Below are 19,138 nucleotides of genomic sequence, written 5' to 3'. Positions count from 1 at the left end.
GAAAAGCATGTGGACAGTCAGGAGAACTATGTTATAATATAGGAACCCTGTAAGAGGAGCATGAGAATGCACAATTAATATAGGGATTTAAGTTGTGCAACATTAATTTTTTTTGCTTTTAAGCTACTTTAGAGACCTTTGACTAGGATCATTGCATAAATTCTTGCAATATTTTAATACAAGGCTTTTTACAAGTACAGGAAATTGTAATCTTTTTTTGGGGGGGGGGGGGTCTCTATTTGACATCACCATTTATTACATTTTTTAGTAAAACAAAACACTCTTTTTATTTCATTGTGTTCAGAGTTTTGCAGAAAGCTAAGCTTACATTCAGCGGGTGAAGGTAACAAATTGGTAATCAATCTAAACACATTAGAGCCAGCTGCCAGTGTTGCCCCTCTAAAGCAGCTGAATCTGAGGGTGGAAGAGAAGAAAGTTGGCTGTGTGTTTTAAAAGGAAGAAAAAAAAGAATGAGAGAGACTGAGAGGACATGGAAAACATCCTGATACCGCTGTATTGTCCCTCTCAAAGCTTCTCTTGTACGCTGCTGCCAAACCAACCACGGCGAGCGTTTTCCCAGGGCTTTGGTCTAAGCTTTATTCCACTTGTAGGCTTTCAGAGTAAATAAATAAGGGTATTCCTGTAGCCTGTATGATGTAAGTAATCATGTTTGTTCACCTGTTAGAATGAGGCGCAACACAGCTACCATGAGCTGCTCCTCTGCAGCTATTTGTCTTGCCTGTTATGCTGATACTGTGGTGTTAAATTTATATCAGAGACGGCATGAAATGAATGGGGAGTGTCATTATGTGCAGCACCTTTGGCAGTACAGTTTGGTATCATTTACACCACCTGTGCCAAATTGAAATATAATTCATGTGCAGGCGTCATTCTTTCAAACAAGGCTTCAGATACTCGAGTTCCTCCAGAAAATGTCATGCCTACTGGGTTTGTAGATTCATTCCACAAACAATAGCAGTTTTGCAAGATCCACACTGGAATACACGGACAAAAAAAAGAAAAAGTTGAAATATGGGAATCTTACTGCAGTTTTGTATCTGTTGTCAACGTGATTGTTTAACTTGTCATCCCCCCACTGATCCTTCCAGTCCAAGTGCAACATTAAGCAATCATCAGCTGACCACTGTGGTAACAAATTTATACACACATTTCTCAATATGAATTGTTTTTCTGAAAAATGAACAAGCATGGCACACCCTCAGCAAGTACCTCCTTTTTACTCAAGTAATGCAAGAGGAATGAGCAAACCTTTCCAGCATAACACCCATCTCTATGACCTAAAACAGTTACACACATGCCTGTGCTGCTGGAGGAAACGTAATCTCTCACCAGGGTAAAGCAACAAGGAACAAGGAATGTGGATTCATTTGCAAATTAACATGTCGAGTCAACAACACCAGGGGAGTCAGGTGGTGACGTTTTTCATGTGTTTAGAGGGATTTTTTAGTATTTCCTATTAAGTGCTTATTTGTTAAAGTGTTAAAGCTAGGAATAAATAACCCAGTTCTCTCTTTGCTCATGTGTGTTCCTCTACAGATGGAGAGTATCTGACATTTACCAGATATGAGCCTATTGGAGTTTGTGGACAAATTGTCCCTGTGAGTATAACTTTTCTGAAAAGTGACATGCAAACATGACAGGGAAATGTGAAGAAAAAATAAAAAAGATGGAGTTAGCTGCGTCTAAAAGTACTGAATTACATTCTGAATTTTCCAGTAATTCCCTGTCAGCCACAGTTTTTAAATCTTACCGGTAATGCCCCGCAACCACTCCAAACCCCACCCCCTCCAGTGTGCCGGTGGCTTTGAGGAAAAGGGAACAAGAAGTGAGAAGCAGAAGAATGAGCTAAGGGATTTAACAGAGTGTGTTTGAGGAAAGAAGAATGATGAGAAAGGAGGAAAAGATCAAGGAGAAAGAGACACTGTTGATTGTGCAAGAGTGCAGAAAGCGTGTGGTTCTGTGTTGAGCCCCATGGGCTCCTGTGCAAAGCAGAAATAACACAGGCCTGTGTGTTGAACAGTGATACGGGTCTATTGCACATGTGTTGCAATTTCCCGACTTTCTCAGAATACTGTGGGAAGAGAAAATACTGTACAAGTGCCGAGAACATTTTCTCACTTGACTATGTTTAGACAGAGTGAAAATGAGAGTGAGTGACTTAAGAGCGATGAGTTATTGAACTTGACTTGTGACCACCCAGTGTGTCAGATGCATGATGTCTTTTTCCGGTGTTTGTGTGTGTGTCTCTGTGTGCGTGCGCGTGCGTGTTGTACACAGTGGAACTTCCCTCTGATGATGACAGCATGGAAGCTGGGCCCAGCACTCGCGTGTGGAAACACTGTCGTCCTGAAACCTGCTGAGGAGACGCCGCTCACCTGCCTCTACATGGCAGCTCTAATCAAGGAGGTAAATGACAGAGTCACTATGACGACGGCAAACATTTTGCACGCACAGTTTCAAGCATGAGTGCTGAACTAACTGAAACAGAATCACTTATAGATTTTATTTTGCCAAGGACACAGTGTTCACTTTGACTTTGGCCAACACTTTATTTAGACAGTTCAATGTTAATGTAACCAAAAGGCGATAAAAAACAGATGTTTAGTGAAGTGTCACATCGATTTGGTGCATCATCTCAGAGTCAGTGAAGTAGGACTTGGCCTTTATGTTATCTCCAGCCAATATAGAGCCAAAATGAAATGGTTAGTTTGCCTCAATTATGCAAATGAACTTTTTAATTATCTAAAACATACACATTTTAGTCTCTTAATACAACAATAAAATTAATTAAGGATGATAAAAATGAAACATTTAAAATCTTTCTTTATTTTAATGAAAAAAAAAAAAAGCTCAGAATTAGCATCTGTCTGGTGGGAAATGCTGCAGAAACAGTAATAATGAGATTAATATTGTGAATATCTATTTTTGCTGAGCTTTCACGCTGCATTTAAAAACCTTCATGTTGGTCTCTGTCACATAATTAAGTGTCAGAAATACAAAATAATTATCTGATGCAGAACTAAACACATGTCTAGTGTCTCTAGTTTACTACCTCTGGTAGTTTAGTCAAAATAAAATCCAAATATTAATATTAATACAGCTAATTCAACTCAATTCAATATTCACTGTATGGACAAAAGTACTGGGTCAAACCTATTAATCTCTGAATTCCAATGTTTTCATCTACTGCCTTCACACACATTTGTAAAAGACTGGGTCGTTCTAAAGAACTCACTAAATTTGAACGTTTTGCTGTAATAGGATGCCACCTATGCAACAAGTCAGTTTGTGAAACTTCTACCCTCCTAGATATTACACGATCAACTGAAAGGGGAATTACTGCAATGCGGGAGGCTTTACTAAGAACAGCAACTCAGCCATGAAATCAAAGACCACATAAAGTTATAGAGCAGCAGCACCAAGTGCTAAGGGAAAATAGTCCCTGAATGTCAAATTACAAACAGCAAAACCTCCTTTTGCTTTAACATCAGCACAAAAACTTTGTGCCAGGAGCTGTGTCATCATTGTGTCATCAGTACTCGAGCAGCATTAACAATGTGTCTCACATCCTTCAGCAAGTATGGATGTGGTATATATATATATAAACAGTATATGAAGTATATACAGTACTGCTGTCTCATGATAATTAGGTTATGTACTTAGCAGAAATGGCTACTGAAGCATTTCACAGTGGTTAGCAAGCTAGCTGTGCCATTTTGTAGACATTTACAGCTTAACTTAACATGTAACCACTCATACTAAATTCTTCCACGGGGAACATTATTAACAATATTTAAACATTAATACATAGACAAGAAAAAACACCCATAATGTCAAGGTCTGCTAAAAATCACCTGCTGCTCGGTTGCTAATTAGAATTAGCATTCCCTCATACAGACTTAAAATATGTACTCCCTAACCTTCTGCTAAGATGGCAACCTTTGAGAATAATACAGGCAGTATTTTAGCAGTAATAAGTACAGCATTATCATACCACATTGAATAATCCCACTTTAACAATAGCATGAAGAGTGATGAGAGCCTAATGATGCACACACTAGCTAAAATGCTAAATGACTAATAAGGAAAGTTATTTTAAGTTTTTATTTCTAAATTTGATATCAGTTTATTATGAATTCAGAGAGATCACAAGAACAAATGTTATATAATCACATAGTTTCATATGTTAAGTATGGATGTGACAGTCAACATAAAAGTGCTTTAGAAAAATTAATTCAGGGATGCTCTGGTGTCAACTTTCTTTTTTCTTTATTCAGTTTTTCCTGGCAATAGTGCCGAAAACTCCACAAAATAATAAAATAAAATCTGAACATCTTAAACACGCTGATATAAATCTCGAGTAAATTCCAAACCAGAGCTCTTTGTAGTGAGTGCAGCTGTGTACAATAAGGATAAACACATGAGTAAGTTCAACAACACAGCCTGACATGGCAATGTATTGAAGCCAAATAATGGACAAATTTAAGTGTCTACATCCTCTCTATTTTTCCCCTGTCCTCTCCGGCCTCGCCTCTTCTTGGAGACTATCTGTCTGTTGCCTTTTTGATGTTCTCCCTGCTCTCTGCTTGTAGGGAGGTTGGGTTGGGTCCGGATTCCCCCACACTGCCTGTGGTTTTGCTTGGCTCTGCTGTCATCTCCGCTAAAGCTTGTTTCCTCTCATATTGTTTTGACAGGCCGGCTTTCCACCGGGAGTCATCAATATTTTGCCAGGATTCGGGCCAACAGCAGGAGCTGCAATTGCTTCACACATGGGCATAGACAAAGTGGCTTTCACAGGATCAACCGAGGTACTTTTCTCTCTAGTGGAACTGCTCAGATCAGCATCTGCCTACTGCTAGCTTTTGTCACTGAACACAGTTGACACAGTGACCAACATGTGCAGAGCATAAGAGCAGGCTGGGTAATTAGGGGATGTTGTGTGCCTGTATTGAAGTTTAAATGACAAACAAATGGGGTCTTACATAAGCCGCGCACCCTGTCATTACTCCTCATGACAGGGCTCTGATTTTATCGCACACACATGCACATATTTGCGCTGTCGAGAGTATACAAACAGGTCTCTCTGAAAACACTGCCTCTCGTCTGTTTTCCCTCAGCTGTCTTTGAGGTATTAATGCACCTCCATACCGCTTTTCATTTAGCTCACCATCAGGATATACCCTTACAGCTCTTGAGAACAGGGAAGCAGTTAATAGGAAGACAAAGGACATACCATGTTAGGTGTTGAGCCTTGTGGTCTGAACAGATTCCTGGAGTCAGCGAGAACAGCCAGAGTGACGGCAGATCCCTTTCTACAGATCATTTATAAACATCTGTCATTTCCATGTTGACTAACCCCTGTATTAAAACCATTTACAGTAGTCCTGATGTTGTAGTGATATTTTTATGTGACCATCCTGTAATTTACACCTATCTTTAGCAAATAACACGGCCTTATGTAATATTTGTTTTGACTCCTGCATTGTGTTGGAGGCGCCATGTGTACAGTATGTGTAATTGGAGCAGTCCCTGATAAGCCCATACAGGTACAGATGTCACAGATAAAAGCAATGAAAGCAAAACCGACTGGAACAATGAGACATTCGCTCGTTGGACCTTTTTTGCCTTCAGAGGTGCCTTAATCCGTCATAGCATAGGTTCTACAAGGTGTTGGTAACATTCCTCAGGGATTTAGGGTTTTGTTGATGTGATGATAGCATCACACAGTTGCTGCAGATTTGTCGGCTTCACGTCCATGATGCAAATCTCCCGTTCCACCACATCCCAAAGGTGCTGTACTGGATTGAGATCCAGGCAAATTGTAGCCTTCCTGTTTTTAACTGCTGTTAGCCGACAGGAGTGCCACCCGGTGTGGCTGAAGCCAATCTGCGTGCTGTGCGCTTTAGCGATTCTGCGCTGGCATTCTGGCCATTCCACTCTGAACTTATTTTCACCCAGAGAACTCCCACTCACTGGATATCTTCTCTCTTTCAGATTATTCTCTGTAAAATAGATGGCTGTGTGGGAAAATCCCAGTAGATCAGCAGTTTCTGAAATAGTCACACCGGCCTGGCACCAATAACCATACGCCCTTCAAAGCCGCTTAAATTACATTTCTTCCCCATTCTGATGCTCAGCATGAGCAAGGGGCAGTTGAACCAGTGTACCTAATTAAGTGGCACATGAGTAGACATATTCCTGTAAAATGTAAACGTGAATGTCACAGGGAGAGATCATCATTAGTGTACGCCGTTGTTTGCATTTCAAAGATCCTGGATGTCGATGAGGCGGATTTTAAGTGACGCTAATGGACTCGAGGAACAGCTGTGAGAGTTGACCAGTCTGTTGCTTCAACACTGAAATTTCCCCAAAACAGTTTTAAATGACTTTGGTGATATGCTGGGTTTTTTTCTTTTTATGAAACAATGGTGGATTTTTTTGTTTATTTTTTTAAATATCTGGATAACTTGCAGAACTGAATTTGTTACACACATTTATGTCTCAGTTTAAAAATCAACATTAGCATCTGGGCAGGAGAACAATTCAGCTTCAGATATATTAAGAACTGTTGGTTACAGTTATATCTGCTAAGGTTTGGGGTTATGCAGTTGTTTGTGGGGTTCATTGTTATTATAATAATAATTAATATTATTATGTTGTGTGATTTATGTCTGTCCTCTTGAAAATTCCAGTAAATTTATTGTCTACGTGATATGGAAACAGTTGGTGTTCGTACCAATGGTTCTAACTTTTAGAAAGTCATGACAGGGACCAGACTGAAGTAATTGCAGGTAGTGGTTGCTGTCCAATCGATTAGTACTGAAAAGTCTCATAAATGACATTATTCATTTATTAGCCTTTGTAATCTTTACCTCTGTTCATTTATAGGCTGCAAAGCGGAGGCATCACTCCCTCAGGACCTTTAGTTTCTTCCATTTTAAAACCAAAATATTCCCAAAATAGTGATTTTTTAAAATATTTTCACAAACAAATGCTTCCATTTGCTGAAAGGGTGTCGGGAGTCTTTTGCCCTGCTCCCTGCACTTGCTGCACAGACAACCCTTAACAAATATATCATCAGTTGCCTGTCGTAGGACTGACGGCAGGCCGTTGGAAAATATTTACATATTGCCCAACCCAACTAAGCATGTTAATATCATATTGTGTGTTTGTGTGCGTGTGTGTGTGTGTGTGTGTGTGTGTGTCCATGCTGACATAAGCATTAAGCTCAAACCACAGCTGTAGACCATATTGTTCCTAAAAATGGCCACAGCATTGCAGAGTTTGTCTGTGTGGAGCCAGGACCTTGGGCTAGCCCATGCTGGTATTAGTTACATTAACCACAATGTGTTAAAGATAAGCATTACCAAAATAATGCATGACTGCATCATATCAAAGTCTCCTTAAATACAAACAGAGTAGTAGAAGTGTGCGTCTGGAGAAAAAAAAGTTTACTCTTTAAATAGAAACTCTGAAACAGCTGTCAGCCAGCTGTAAATCAACGCCTCCTGCCGGGCGTTACAGCCTTCCGTTAGCTACCAGTCTTAGTAACACAGCAGTAATTTATAAAATGACCAATGGTACACACATTAGATTGTACAGCTGAAATCATCAAAAACTAATGTGATCTAGTTTTTGCGGGAAAAAACGGATCCATTTTGAAGCAGGAGACACATTTATTTTGGAGCCAGCATCTAGCAGCTTTCAGCAACACTGCATTAGCTACATTTTGGAGACTAGACCACACTGATATTAGAAACGATCAGACACCCATGAGTAGTTCTTGATCAGAGACTGTATAAAGCATGGATGTGCCCACATTCAGAAATTGTATTGTGGACTCTGTTAGCATTTTGGCTGTTGCCATGTTGGATTTTGGAAGGAAGAAGTTACTTTATATGAATAAACAAGTGGCGTGCTAATTTATCACCTATCCATGAACTCGAGTGCAAAACACAGAAGCACATATCAGCAAAGCATGTTAAGGCAATTTACAAGCGTAGTGTTCATACTGTATTGGTTAACACATGTCAAATGATTAAGGGACACAAATCCCTAGGAGGGTTGTGTCAGGAAGGGAATCTGGCATAAAAATCTGGCAAATCAAACTTATTGATTTATCCGCTTTTGTGGTGTCTTGTGAATAAGCAACCCAAGTAGTGAACTAATAAAACACCAGAACTTCACTCACCAAAGCACATAACTTCTGGGATGATTTGACCACACATCAAGCCCTAATGTTAGTCAGATAATCAATTAAAAATTCACCTACGGCAATACCGGCCCAGTCTAATGGCTGGATGTAACAAAAGTGAGGCCTCGTAGATGCTAGTCAGCTCCAGCTAAATGTGTTGGGAAAGCTGTCTGTTAATTAATAAGGCCACACCCCTAACTCAGTTAAGCAGGTAGATCAGTTATTAAAAAAATAAATCATTCTACTTATAGTTGATCTGAATGGCTATCTGTAAAGCACAGGGACATTTTTATGTCAAGCTAAACATGCTTTGTAATGCTGTACATGGCCATTTTATCATGGAAGTCTAATGAGACTCACTCCCTTTTGAAGCCAGCCTCAAGTGGCCACTAGAGGAACTGCAGTTTGTTTTGGTTTTTTTGGGTTGTTTTTTTTTTTTTTAGCATTGTCTTAATTCATTCCAAGGCTTCTGATTGGCTGATAACAGTAACTATGTGTCCTTCCCTGAGTCGTACATGTATCGTCACATGATTTGACCTTTTCTAGGCAAACGCAAATAGTTCCTAAAATAAAAGTTCAGAACAGAAATGCGCTATTGTGGACACAGCATCCTTTGTGTTCTTAGCTTGCTTATTTGTGTGTGTAGGATGTCTGTTCAATGTCTACAGTGTCTTCAATCTTTCGTACATTTTCTGTAAACATTCAAATTCAAGCACAACCTCACTAGGATCACCAAACTTTGTTAGAATAAGCCACGGTAAAAACTGTTAGCAGCTGCTAACGGTCTATATTAGTTACTGTATAATTTCAAACATTGATCTAGTTATGATTAAACCATAATCATGTATTTATCTATTTAGAAATTATCTATCCTGTGGCATCTTGTTTAACTTGTATTATAAACATCTTTGTTTAACATCTCATCCCAATTGAACATTTCCTTTATAAGTGGTCCAGTTTGGGGGGTTTCTTGTTGTTTTTGGTTCTTTTTTTTACTAGTTTTCCTGTTATTTCGTGTGAACTGGAGTCAATTATTGAGAAAAGAGCCAGCACTGTCAGAGACTGCTGATGCCCAGACAGTGAGTCACTGCACTGTAGTAGCAATGGTGGGATCCTAGCAAGCACCTCATCTCCTCAGACAGGATTGAAGGTGCTGGAGTAGCTACAGGTGGATTTTAGGAGCTCAGCTCATCTCTCACTGACTCACATGTGGCGGAGGAGTCTAGCAGCCCAGTGTGTTTCCTTTACCCTTGAATAAACACATGCTAAACTCCCCTTAGTCAGCCACTTTATGTTTCTGATCAAAGACAGACAAAACACATCAGAAAAATGAAGCCGAGCCAAGTTTTGTGTTGTATTTAGGCAGCTTCGGTACCAGCCGCAGCCCAGCTGTTCTGATCTTAGTCTTTCAGTATATAATGGGAAGTAGAGCGAAGAAGAAAAGAGCAAGAGAATGAGTCTTTAACATGTTTGAAGATGTTTTTCTTAGGGGTGGTTTGAAGAAGGGGGGGGGGGGGGGGGGACTTGGACACTAAGGGGTTTTTTCTTCTTCTTTATCTATAAAAGACACAGTATGAGTAACAGGAAGATGAATACTTGTTTAGGGTGTAGGATTGTGAGGGTGGTGTATGGGATTTTCCAGGCTTGTTATCAGTCCAGTTATTGCAACGTGTCAGAACAGTGAAAAATATTGATTAAAAACTGGTGACTCATTCTCACAACCTAAAATCATGTTTACCGAAATTGGCAAGGGGGTCAAATAGCGTCCGGCAGTTTTAACCTGTATCTTTTCATGTCGAGTACGTATTACTGCAACTGCCTTTATTAGTCTTAAAGCAGCAGGTTTAGATTAAAGGCTGTAACCAGAGGTGCACAGTCAGCCTGGCTCTGTCCAAAAGTGATGAATCCCACCATGTATTTATTATTTTACCAATTTAATTATTCATTTAAATGTCATGTTTATTTTTTTTAAGTTGCCTCATTATATGTTTGTTTTGTGTCTCATTTAAAACACGTTGAGTTGAATTGAAAAAGTGCCTAAACAAATAAATGTGCCATGACTTTAATCTCATATTAGCACAAAGTTCTGTTGCCTTTAGCTCAAGCTAGTTTCTCCTGCTCATAAGCTCATAGATGGTATGATGAGTGGGCGTTGCCACTGTGATGTCGCCTGTTTGGTACCTGAAATCTTATTTGGATTCCCTGAGTGGTTGGCGGTGGTTGCTGGAGGCTGCAACAAAAACTCTTACCACCTGCTCTCCAAGTGGTAGTAAAACTGGGAAAAATGCAATGCAAACTGGGAAGGCAGAACACTCACCTTCAAAGTAAAAGTTGTACCTTACCACTGGAACCAGAAGATTTCAAAAAGTGCTCAACTTTTACTTTGATGGTCTTTGTTCCTGGTTGGTGTCGCACTTTTAGCAGTTTTAGCAACACTACCGCTAGGCGAGCAGTTAACAAGCAGAGGCCCATAAAATACAAAAATTTCAATCACCAAAGTGGAGTACAAACCTGGACAAATAATCACACTGAAAACCATACTAATCAGTATGCAACAAAAACCTCCTAGTGATTGCAATCTTCTAGTGGCAATCTACCAGCAACACTAACAATCTGCTAGCAAAGCAAGTAGTGTGTTGCCTTTGCTTTATCATGTTTGTCTTCAAAATATCTTTGACCACTAGCCAAGCACTAGTAAAACTTAAAAAAGTGTGTCACAAACTGAAAATTGTAAACAAGAAAAATTAATTTGAGCTTTTTTAACAAGGTTGGCTGCAATGCTAAGACACAAATTTAAGCATCTCTTTTTCTGGTTTGTGTCTTACTTTTCACAGTTTCAGTATTAGCTCAGAGACTAGCTGGACAATGTTTATATGCAAGTACAATGCTTTCTTTTAAACTACAACTGCAGCAAAATGCTAACAGCCAAAGCAATCACAATGAGGTTTTTGCTAACTAGTTGTAGAATACATATTTTTGCTAGGGAGCATGTAGGCTTGCATTACTGGGATTTTATCACTCATCTCCCAGTGACTGCCATCAGCATCCAACCACTCCTAAGCAGTCAGGGAATACAAATTTTTTCCTCATGACCAGTGGTTCTCTGATGTTTGCAAACTAGTTTCTTGGTCTATGACACTAATGCCTTATTCAAGCGATCCTACATTGCCACCAAGCTTACTACACATCCAAACAGTGAATATATTAATGTTATGTGGTTAATGGTCACGTGCCTCCAAAAACCTCATCGCCTTCAAGTTTCACTAAATCTCCAGTCACCAGAGAAAAATATCTTTTCCCTGACTGGCTTACTGGTGATTGGTGGAGGTACAAGGGTATTGCTTGGTCTTCTTACCTTAGCCTGCTTCTAAAATATCTTACTATGCATAGCCTGTAATGTAGCAAAAAGAAGTGTGGATGTTATTTAATGATGTATTACAGAGAAAAACAAGGTTCAAGTAAAAAAATATTCATGGCTTGTATTCAAAACATTTTCAAAGATTTAATGATTTGTACTAAATAAAACTAAAACGTTCTCCCCCAGGATGAATTTTACACATGATTCTCTTGAGCAATAGATCTTTATCAAGGAATGTTATTCCTCAATCCGTAATTTATTATTCTTCATTTAGGTCATCTGATATCATCGCTCCTGATAAGGAGTAAAGTGGAAATTAGGGCAATAGAAGGATGAGATAAAACACCACAAATCCCTTGCCGTCTTTCGTATCGTCACACCAGGCCCAACTCATACCGAATATCCCGTCTCTGTGTTATATCACAGTACACCACCCACACACCTTGTGGTTGCCTCTTCCTGTCCTACGGCACATATCAAATACTCTTCCCGGCAGAAACATCATTTTGTTTTCCTCTCGCTGTCGCCAAAAGCCTGTAACAGATATTCTTTCTGTGTGTTTGCAGAACTCATGTTTCAGCTGGCCTACCAGTATATTCCTTGTTAGGAGCTAACCAGCCTCTTTAAGATATTTAATGGTTCCAGCTGATTTACTGATCTGGCTGTGAGCCTTGCATCGCCACGAATAAACCTCTGATCTGTTTCCTCTGTTAGGTCGGCAAGCTGATCCAAGAGGCAGCTGGGAAGAGTAACCTAAAGAGAGTGACGCTGGAGCTGGGAGGAAAGAATCCCAACATAATATTTGCAGATGCTGATTGTAAGTTTTGTTTTGTTATTTTGTTATTTGTCACTTCATTTACCTGACCCCCTCCCACCCAATGTCTGTCTGTCACAATCACGGTTTTTTTTGTAGCTGTGTGTCATATTCTTAGAAAAGCACTCACAGCTCTCACCCTTACTGAGAACCTTAAAATGTTCGGGGCTTAGCAGTGCTATGAAAACCTCTGGATGGATGGGTTTCATATAAACTCCAAGTGTCTCACCAAACTGGGGTTGCAGAGCGTCTCAAATGCTTTCAGCAGCCGTGAGAGGGGCACACTAGGGCCTGTAAATCAAGGGAATGGACCCCGACTCGGCCGAGACCCATAAATCACAGGGGTCCATTAACCCTTTGTGCACAACAGCGGGATCCTGTCTCTCAGGTGTCAGATTTGCATGGGATAGCTCCAATAACATTGCACACATTGCTTTTTATAAACAGATAAATTTGTTCTGTCTTTATTGATATTTAATTTGTGCGTTGTTTCACTTTTAAAGACCAGTCAGGTCTTTTTTTACCTAATAAGTAGCTTCATGGTTATAATTCTATACTACTTTTGTTTAGTTATTAACAAGCACAAATCTCTCCATTTCCCCAGTGGATCTGGCTGTAGAAGAAGCCCACCAGGGTGTGTTTTTCAACGCAGGCCAGTGTTGCACGGCAGGCTCTCGCGTCTATGTGGAGGAGCCCATATATGACGAGTTCGTCCGGAGGAGCGTGGAGAGAGCAAAGAGGAGGATAGTTGGCAGCCCCTTTGACCCCATGACTGAGCAGGGACCACAGGTGAGGAGCACAGAATCAGAAGCTGTGATCGGTTTTTCTATCATTTGCTCTGTAAATTTCATATATTGCTCATTTTTTCTGTCATAAGGGAGTAAGTCTGTCCTCCACCTCCACAGATCAGCCGAGAGCATCAGAGCCGTGTGCTGGAGTTCATCCAGATCGGCATTACCGAAGGGGCCAAGCTGGAGTGTGGAGGCAAAGCTCTGGGCTTGAAAGGTTTCTTCATTGAGCCTACGGTCTTCTCTAACGTCAGAGATGACATGCGCATTGCCAGAGAAGAGGTATAGTGATAAAGACTCCAGCACTACTAATGCATCTTGAGTTGATTTAAGGGCTGCAATAGAAGAGGTAGCAAAACAGTTCATGAATAAATGTAGATGCTGTTAATAACCTGTTTCTCTAACCTGGAGAAAAAAAGAGTCACTAAAGCTGTCAAAAAATGTAAAAAGGTACCAAAAAGGATGGTGATACATAAATTAAGTCCCTAATTAAATGCGTTTACCTAAGAATAACTAATAATTTTGAAGTTCATAGTGAGTCTGTGTATTCTCATTTCTTTGATGTGTGATGTTAGCTTACCATTTACCATATTTCTACAGATTTTTGGGCCAGTCCAGCAGATCATGAAGTTCAAAACAATTGATGAAGTGATAGAAAGAGCCAACAACTCAGATTATGGTTTGGTTGCCGCTGTATTCACCAAGGACATCAGCAAAGCCATGACCATATCCACAGCCATGCAGGCTGGCACTGTCTGGTAAGCTCTATCTGCCGTGCTTCTTCAGCTCCATTCAGTAATATTTTTCATGTGAGAAATATCAGCCACTTTCCCGAAGCTTTAACTAACAGTCTGCTGATTTAGAATCATTACAGTAGCCACAAAGAAAAGCTTTTCTTCCCTTTTATCCACCCATAAGCTCAGATATGATGAGAAAATATCAGAAATAATGTTCCAGGACAGGACAACTGAAATGAAATTAATAGTAAATGTTACTTGTTGAGTTAACCTGCAATAGTTTCCATTTTTAATTACTTACAAATGGTTATGAGTAGAAGTATAGATAGCTGCCAGAAATCTTGCGTCACTTGTTATGCTTAGCTATTTTAATAACTCTTCCTTCATCAATGATGTTGACCTAATCACCATCGGGCAATTTTCATCACAAATGCCACATAAATTATTCTGTAACCAAGAAAGGATATTATATGCTCCATCCTTAATTATAAACATTATATTTATGAGTCCAATCACAAGACATCAGTAATAGGTAAGATCCAGAACTTTAATCATAGACATTGAGAAATTCACTCAGCAGGTGGTCAACTCAGGCAAAGAGACAGACTCCAAAAGAGGGGAGAAAAGTCATGTATGAGGAGGCACACAAATATACAAAAACCTGAGCTAGAAAGGAAAAAGAAAACACAAGTAGTGCAACTATTAAAATGGCATGAATGTTTGAGACTAAAAGGACAATCTAGAAATTGGGGGGTACTGTACAGGGGGTGTATGAAGACTCAGAGAGCGATCAGCTGAATGTGGTTCAAAAAACTGGCGAGAGAAGAACAAGGACATAAGTGATGAAGCACGAGAACAAAGTCTTTCAGCAGAAGGATGAGAAGGAAAAAAATCGCTGAAATATTTAATAATTTTACTTCATATTTTCGAGTTACTTCAAAGCATTGTTTCTGCAGCTACAGCAGCTGTAATCACTACGTTTACAGATATAGAACCTGACATTTTTTAACTGTGTTTGCTAAACAGCAAAAGAATAATTGTTATTGAGTTCAGGGGTTTTTAAAAATAGCTGTGATGATGAGAATGTAATTTTACATCCGTCTTCCCAAATGACGCTTTGGATAAAGTTGTGCAAAATTTTTATAGTAAACTGCAAGTCAACTGATCAAGAGTGATCAATGCTTTGTGTATTTCACAGGATAAACTGCTTCAACGCTCTGAGCACACAGTGTCCATTTGGAGGATATAAAATGTCTGGCAATGGACGTGAAATGTGAGTAAGACTTGGTCGTCTGCCCGCTGAATACACACAAATTAGTTGCAACACTAGTATTGCTGACTTAGTGTTTTGAAAGCCGACTTTCCAAAAAAGCTTAACATGATGTAAATCTCTATCTAAGAGGAAATATTCCTGCTCCAAGGGCCTCCAGCAGTGTGTGCACTGTAATTCAATGTTGCTGTCAGCATTCGAGTTTAAACAAAATGTTTCTATTTCTTCTTTCAGGGGAGAAAACGGCTTGAAGGAGTACTCAGAAGTGAAGACCATCACAATAAAGATGGTCGCCAAGAACTCTTAAGGCAGCCACACTTTTTTTTGGGAGTGGGGAGGGAGGAGGAGGTAGTGTCTTCCTCATTGTTGACAAGCTTTTGTCAGTCTGTCCATGGTGTCACACCACGACCCATCAGAGCTACTTATATCCATGATAACTCCAGGCTGTACCCACTCACTGCCTCCCATCCCTCCGTGGACATTCAGCCGCTTCCAGTCCAGGTATCGCCACTTGTGTTGCCCCCCTCCCACAGTACTCCATACCTTCTCCACTAACTACACTAAAGCACTCACAAAGACGATGGGGGAGGCTGCTCTGACTTCAAAACCCAATAACGACGCCCGTCCCAGCCGTTACAACCCCGATTCTCACCACCAGATGCTGGATGCTCAGAGACTCAGTTGCCGCACTTGCAATCAGCCCTTTAGCAGCTTGTAACCCGCTGGGTGACAGTTTTTCTCTGTACTGTGCGGTGTGATCGTCAAAACCTCATGTGTCACTGTCTTGTTAGAATTTGTGCGAGCACGTTCGCTCATTCAAAACCACTGATGTCGTCAGCCTCAGACACGAATGGATGAAATGTTAATTCTGAATTAAGATTGATTTCTAATTGTCTTTGTTTGTATTTTAGCTCATATGACTTAACACTGTATGTCGACCTTTGACTGATGTAAACGTGAAAAAACTTTAACCTCTTAAAAGCATTTTACTCTCACCTGCTAAAAGAGGAGTAGATGTGTTTTAAAATACATGTAACTGATTTTCATTGATGTCCATCTATTTTTATGTTTATACAATCATATGCTATAAAATTATAAAATGACTATAGTTGTTTTTTTGTTTTTTGTTTGTTTTTCAGTAAAATCTTTTTTTCTTGGAAAAAGTGTTTCGAGTCTTTGCCGATCAAAAAGTCTCACATTTTAATTCAGGCTAAATCTGTCTATTTAATTATTACATTAAATATCTATACTTAGCTCGTTATATTGATCCACATGTTGAACAGTACTAATAGTACTACTCATTATTATTATACTTTGAATACTAATTCAAAATCTCCATCCACTCAGATGTATTTTTGTCAGTGTTTGGAAAAAAAATCAGTTTTAGATTTACCGAGCCAAAATGATCTGTGACGTATAAATCAGCCCATCCAGGTCCAGCAGGGAAGTTACACAAGTCTGATGTGAACATTTGAACTCTGAGGTAAAAACCGTTTCCAAACTTATGAAATTGGAAATATTTGCATAGTGATAAACGCTAGAGTTTTTACTTGCACCACAGAGGAGGTGGAGGTGTCATTGTGGGAGTTATTAATCATATTTTGTGGGGGACAACATTTAACACACTACTTATCCTCTTCCTTCCTTATTTAGTTGGCCAGTGCTGCAAAATATTAAAGTTGTATCAAAGTGTTCCAGTAAAAAAAAAGTCGTGGTGGGGGCAGCGGCAGGTAGCAGCGGGTAAAGTTAAGCCTACCAGGTGAATGGAAATACTGTTTATTTCTATTATGAGAACACCAAAACTGCGTAAATAGCTCTGACACAATTCCAAAGAAGAAAAGTAAGAATAACGTTAGCGTGTCACACACATCCTCTTGCTGTGTGAATTGCTGTTTTACTATAAATAATAGAACGCTTGTCAGCATGAGTGACGGTTGTGTCCTATTAAGTGGAAGTAGGGTGGGACAAGGAAGTAACTGCTTAATAACAACTTCTGACATTTACATGTGTGACCTTACGCCTTCATCTGTCTCTAAATCTAGACTTCTAAAAGCAACTGAGGAATGTCAGAGAAGTGGAACATTTGAGTACATTGCATGAAGGAGTAAAAACACATATATTAAATATGAGATTTTGCCTCAGCTGCCCTCTTTACACACTATTTGTTTACTTAAACACAGGCTGGTTTAGTTTCAGGTCCTGGTGTCGTGCATGCTGGCTCATAGTTACTCAATCACAGCTTAATGGGACTAAATACAAAAACAAACAACAAACTGCTATTAAGATCTTTTGTCTGTGACATGTGGAAAGTCTGACACAAGAACTAAACCACAAAGGCAGCACGCATACTTTTTAAAAAATGGCCATTTAGAAAAAAAAAAATCACTTTTCCTTTTTTTTAAAAATGAAAGAGGGCCCTAAAGACAGAAGTGACCACTGAGGGAGGCTACAGCAGAAATATGAGTCTGTTTGGTGACGGCGTTCATGCTGGAGGTGAAGACACCGTGCTGGAGTGTTTCTTTGGCAAATAGCTTTTAATTTACCAGGCTACGGTTTCCCACAACTCCTTTCCCAGTTTATATCAGTCTTTCCAAGGACAAGATGAAAAAGTGATCTCCTTATTGCAGCACTCTGTTAACACTACAGGGTATGTCAGTGCAGACCAGGAGATTACACTCTCAAGATAAAAACGCATTTATGAACCTGTTTATCTTCTGACTTATTTAAAAAAATTACTTCTAACCTCTATCCTTTTTTGCTCTCTTTTTAAATCAATTTAAATTCACCCTTGCAGCGTTAACACTACCCTGTGAAAAGTTTCTGTCACTTTTCACACAATTAAAAACCTCACATGCACTCAACAACATAACAATCAGCAAATGAGAAAGACAAAGAACTGAAATTTCCTTTTTTTTGAGGGGATTTTATTCATCTTGTTCTTCTTTAAGAGATTTTGAAATGAACAGACTCAGTATTTCCTTCATGCAGACGCTTCAGAGCATCTCATTTTCTCAGCGTGCACGTACATAACCCCACAGTTAAGGACATCAGCCTAGAAACAGACCACACACTGACAGGGACATTCACCCTTTGTCCAGAAAAAACCCTTATCCTTCACAAGCCTTGTTTATAGTTTCAGTTAATATTCCAGAAGATAGCGCTGCTTTTCCTATTATCTGTTCCTTCATAATATTTTCTCACAGAGTTAACGGAACAAACAGATGTGTCTTTGTGATGTCCGGTCCTCTTTATTTGTCACAAAAGCGATTTCCACATTTACGGACACTTTGGAGAGGTAGCTAAGGACAGAGATTGTGTGTGTATGTGTGCGTGCGTGCTTTTGCAGAGGTGGTCTGATTCTTCTCACTGAAACATTGTGCAAGCCTCTCTCTGCATGCTTCTCATTCCAGTTTAGTGTGAGTCAGGGCTCGCTGAGCGAACAGAGACTCCTCCACACCAGCGATGCTGTGATGAGTTAATGTGTGCATGCGAGCGAAGAAGAAATGGCTGTTGAACATTACAGAAAATAACAACAGCCCTGGATGGGGAGCCTTTGTCCTTAATTTAGGAGAATTAAAGCAATAAATTCAACATTCACAGAAGATGGAACTGGCGCTAGTGTAACTGGAGGGATCATTGCAGGGTAGCAGTCAGTTAAAGGGGCATTCTTAAACACAGAAGTGTACTTTGTTCTGTAAATGAATACTGCTTCTACTACTGCTGCTGCCCTTCACTGCACACTTGAAAACTACAGAGTTAGAATGAAGAATTTCTACTTTATTATGTACAGCTTGCTTGTACCGGGTTGGACCCCATTTTGCCATCAGAACTGACTTACTTCTTCCTGGTACAGATTCACCAAGGTGCTGAAAACATAAAAAACATTCCTCAGACATTTGATTGATATGACAGCATCGCAAAACTAGTTTGAAGTGATCTGATGTTTATGACATATC

General features: G+C 39.7%; 1 protein-coding gene across 1 annotated transcript in view; it reads left to right on the top strand.

Annotated features, from left to right (window-relative positions):
• Window positions 1-16,345, top strand: part of aldh1a2 (aldehyde dehydrogenase 1 family, member A2) — a 28,390-nt gene extending 12,045 nt beyond the window's left edge. Inside the window, exons 5-13 of the mRNA XM_085269402.1 lie at window positions 1,558-1,619; window positions 2,299-2,427; window positions 4,716-4,829; window positions 12,288-12,390; window positions 12,992-13,176; window positions 13,293-13,457; window positions 13,776-13,933; window positions 15,111-15,185; window positions 15,417-16,345. Of these exons, the coding sequence (XP_085125528.1) occupies window positions 1,558-1,619; window positions 2,299-2,427; window positions 4,716-4,829; window positions 12,288-12,390; window positions 12,992-13,176; window positions 13,293-13,457; window positions 13,776-13,933; window positions 15,111-15,185; window positions 15,417-15,489 (1,064 nt within the window). The 3' untranslated portion in view covers window positions 15,490-16,345. The remainder of the gene's footprint in view (window positions 1-1,557; window positions 1,620-2,298; window positions 2,428-4,715; window positions 4,830-12,287; window positions 12,391-12,991; window positions 13,177-13,292; window positions 13,458-13,775; window positions 13,934-15,110; window positions 15,186-15,416) is intronic.
• The last annotated feature ends 2,793 nt before the right edge of the window (window positions 16,346-19,138 follow it).

This window comes from Mchenga conophoros, linkage group LG1 (genome assembly GCF_057382185.1).
Source record: "Mchenga conophoros isolate Kocher_MC1m ecotype Shallow Benthic linkage group LG1, M_conophoros_male_GT1.1, whole genome shotgun sequence".
NCBI classification, from domain to species: Eukaryota; Metazoa; Chordata; class Actinopteri; order Cichliformes; family Cichlidae; genus Mchenga; species Mchenga conophoros.
Note: the sequence above shows the minus strand (reverse complement) of the source record. Positions and strands in the feature narration are given on the sequence as shown.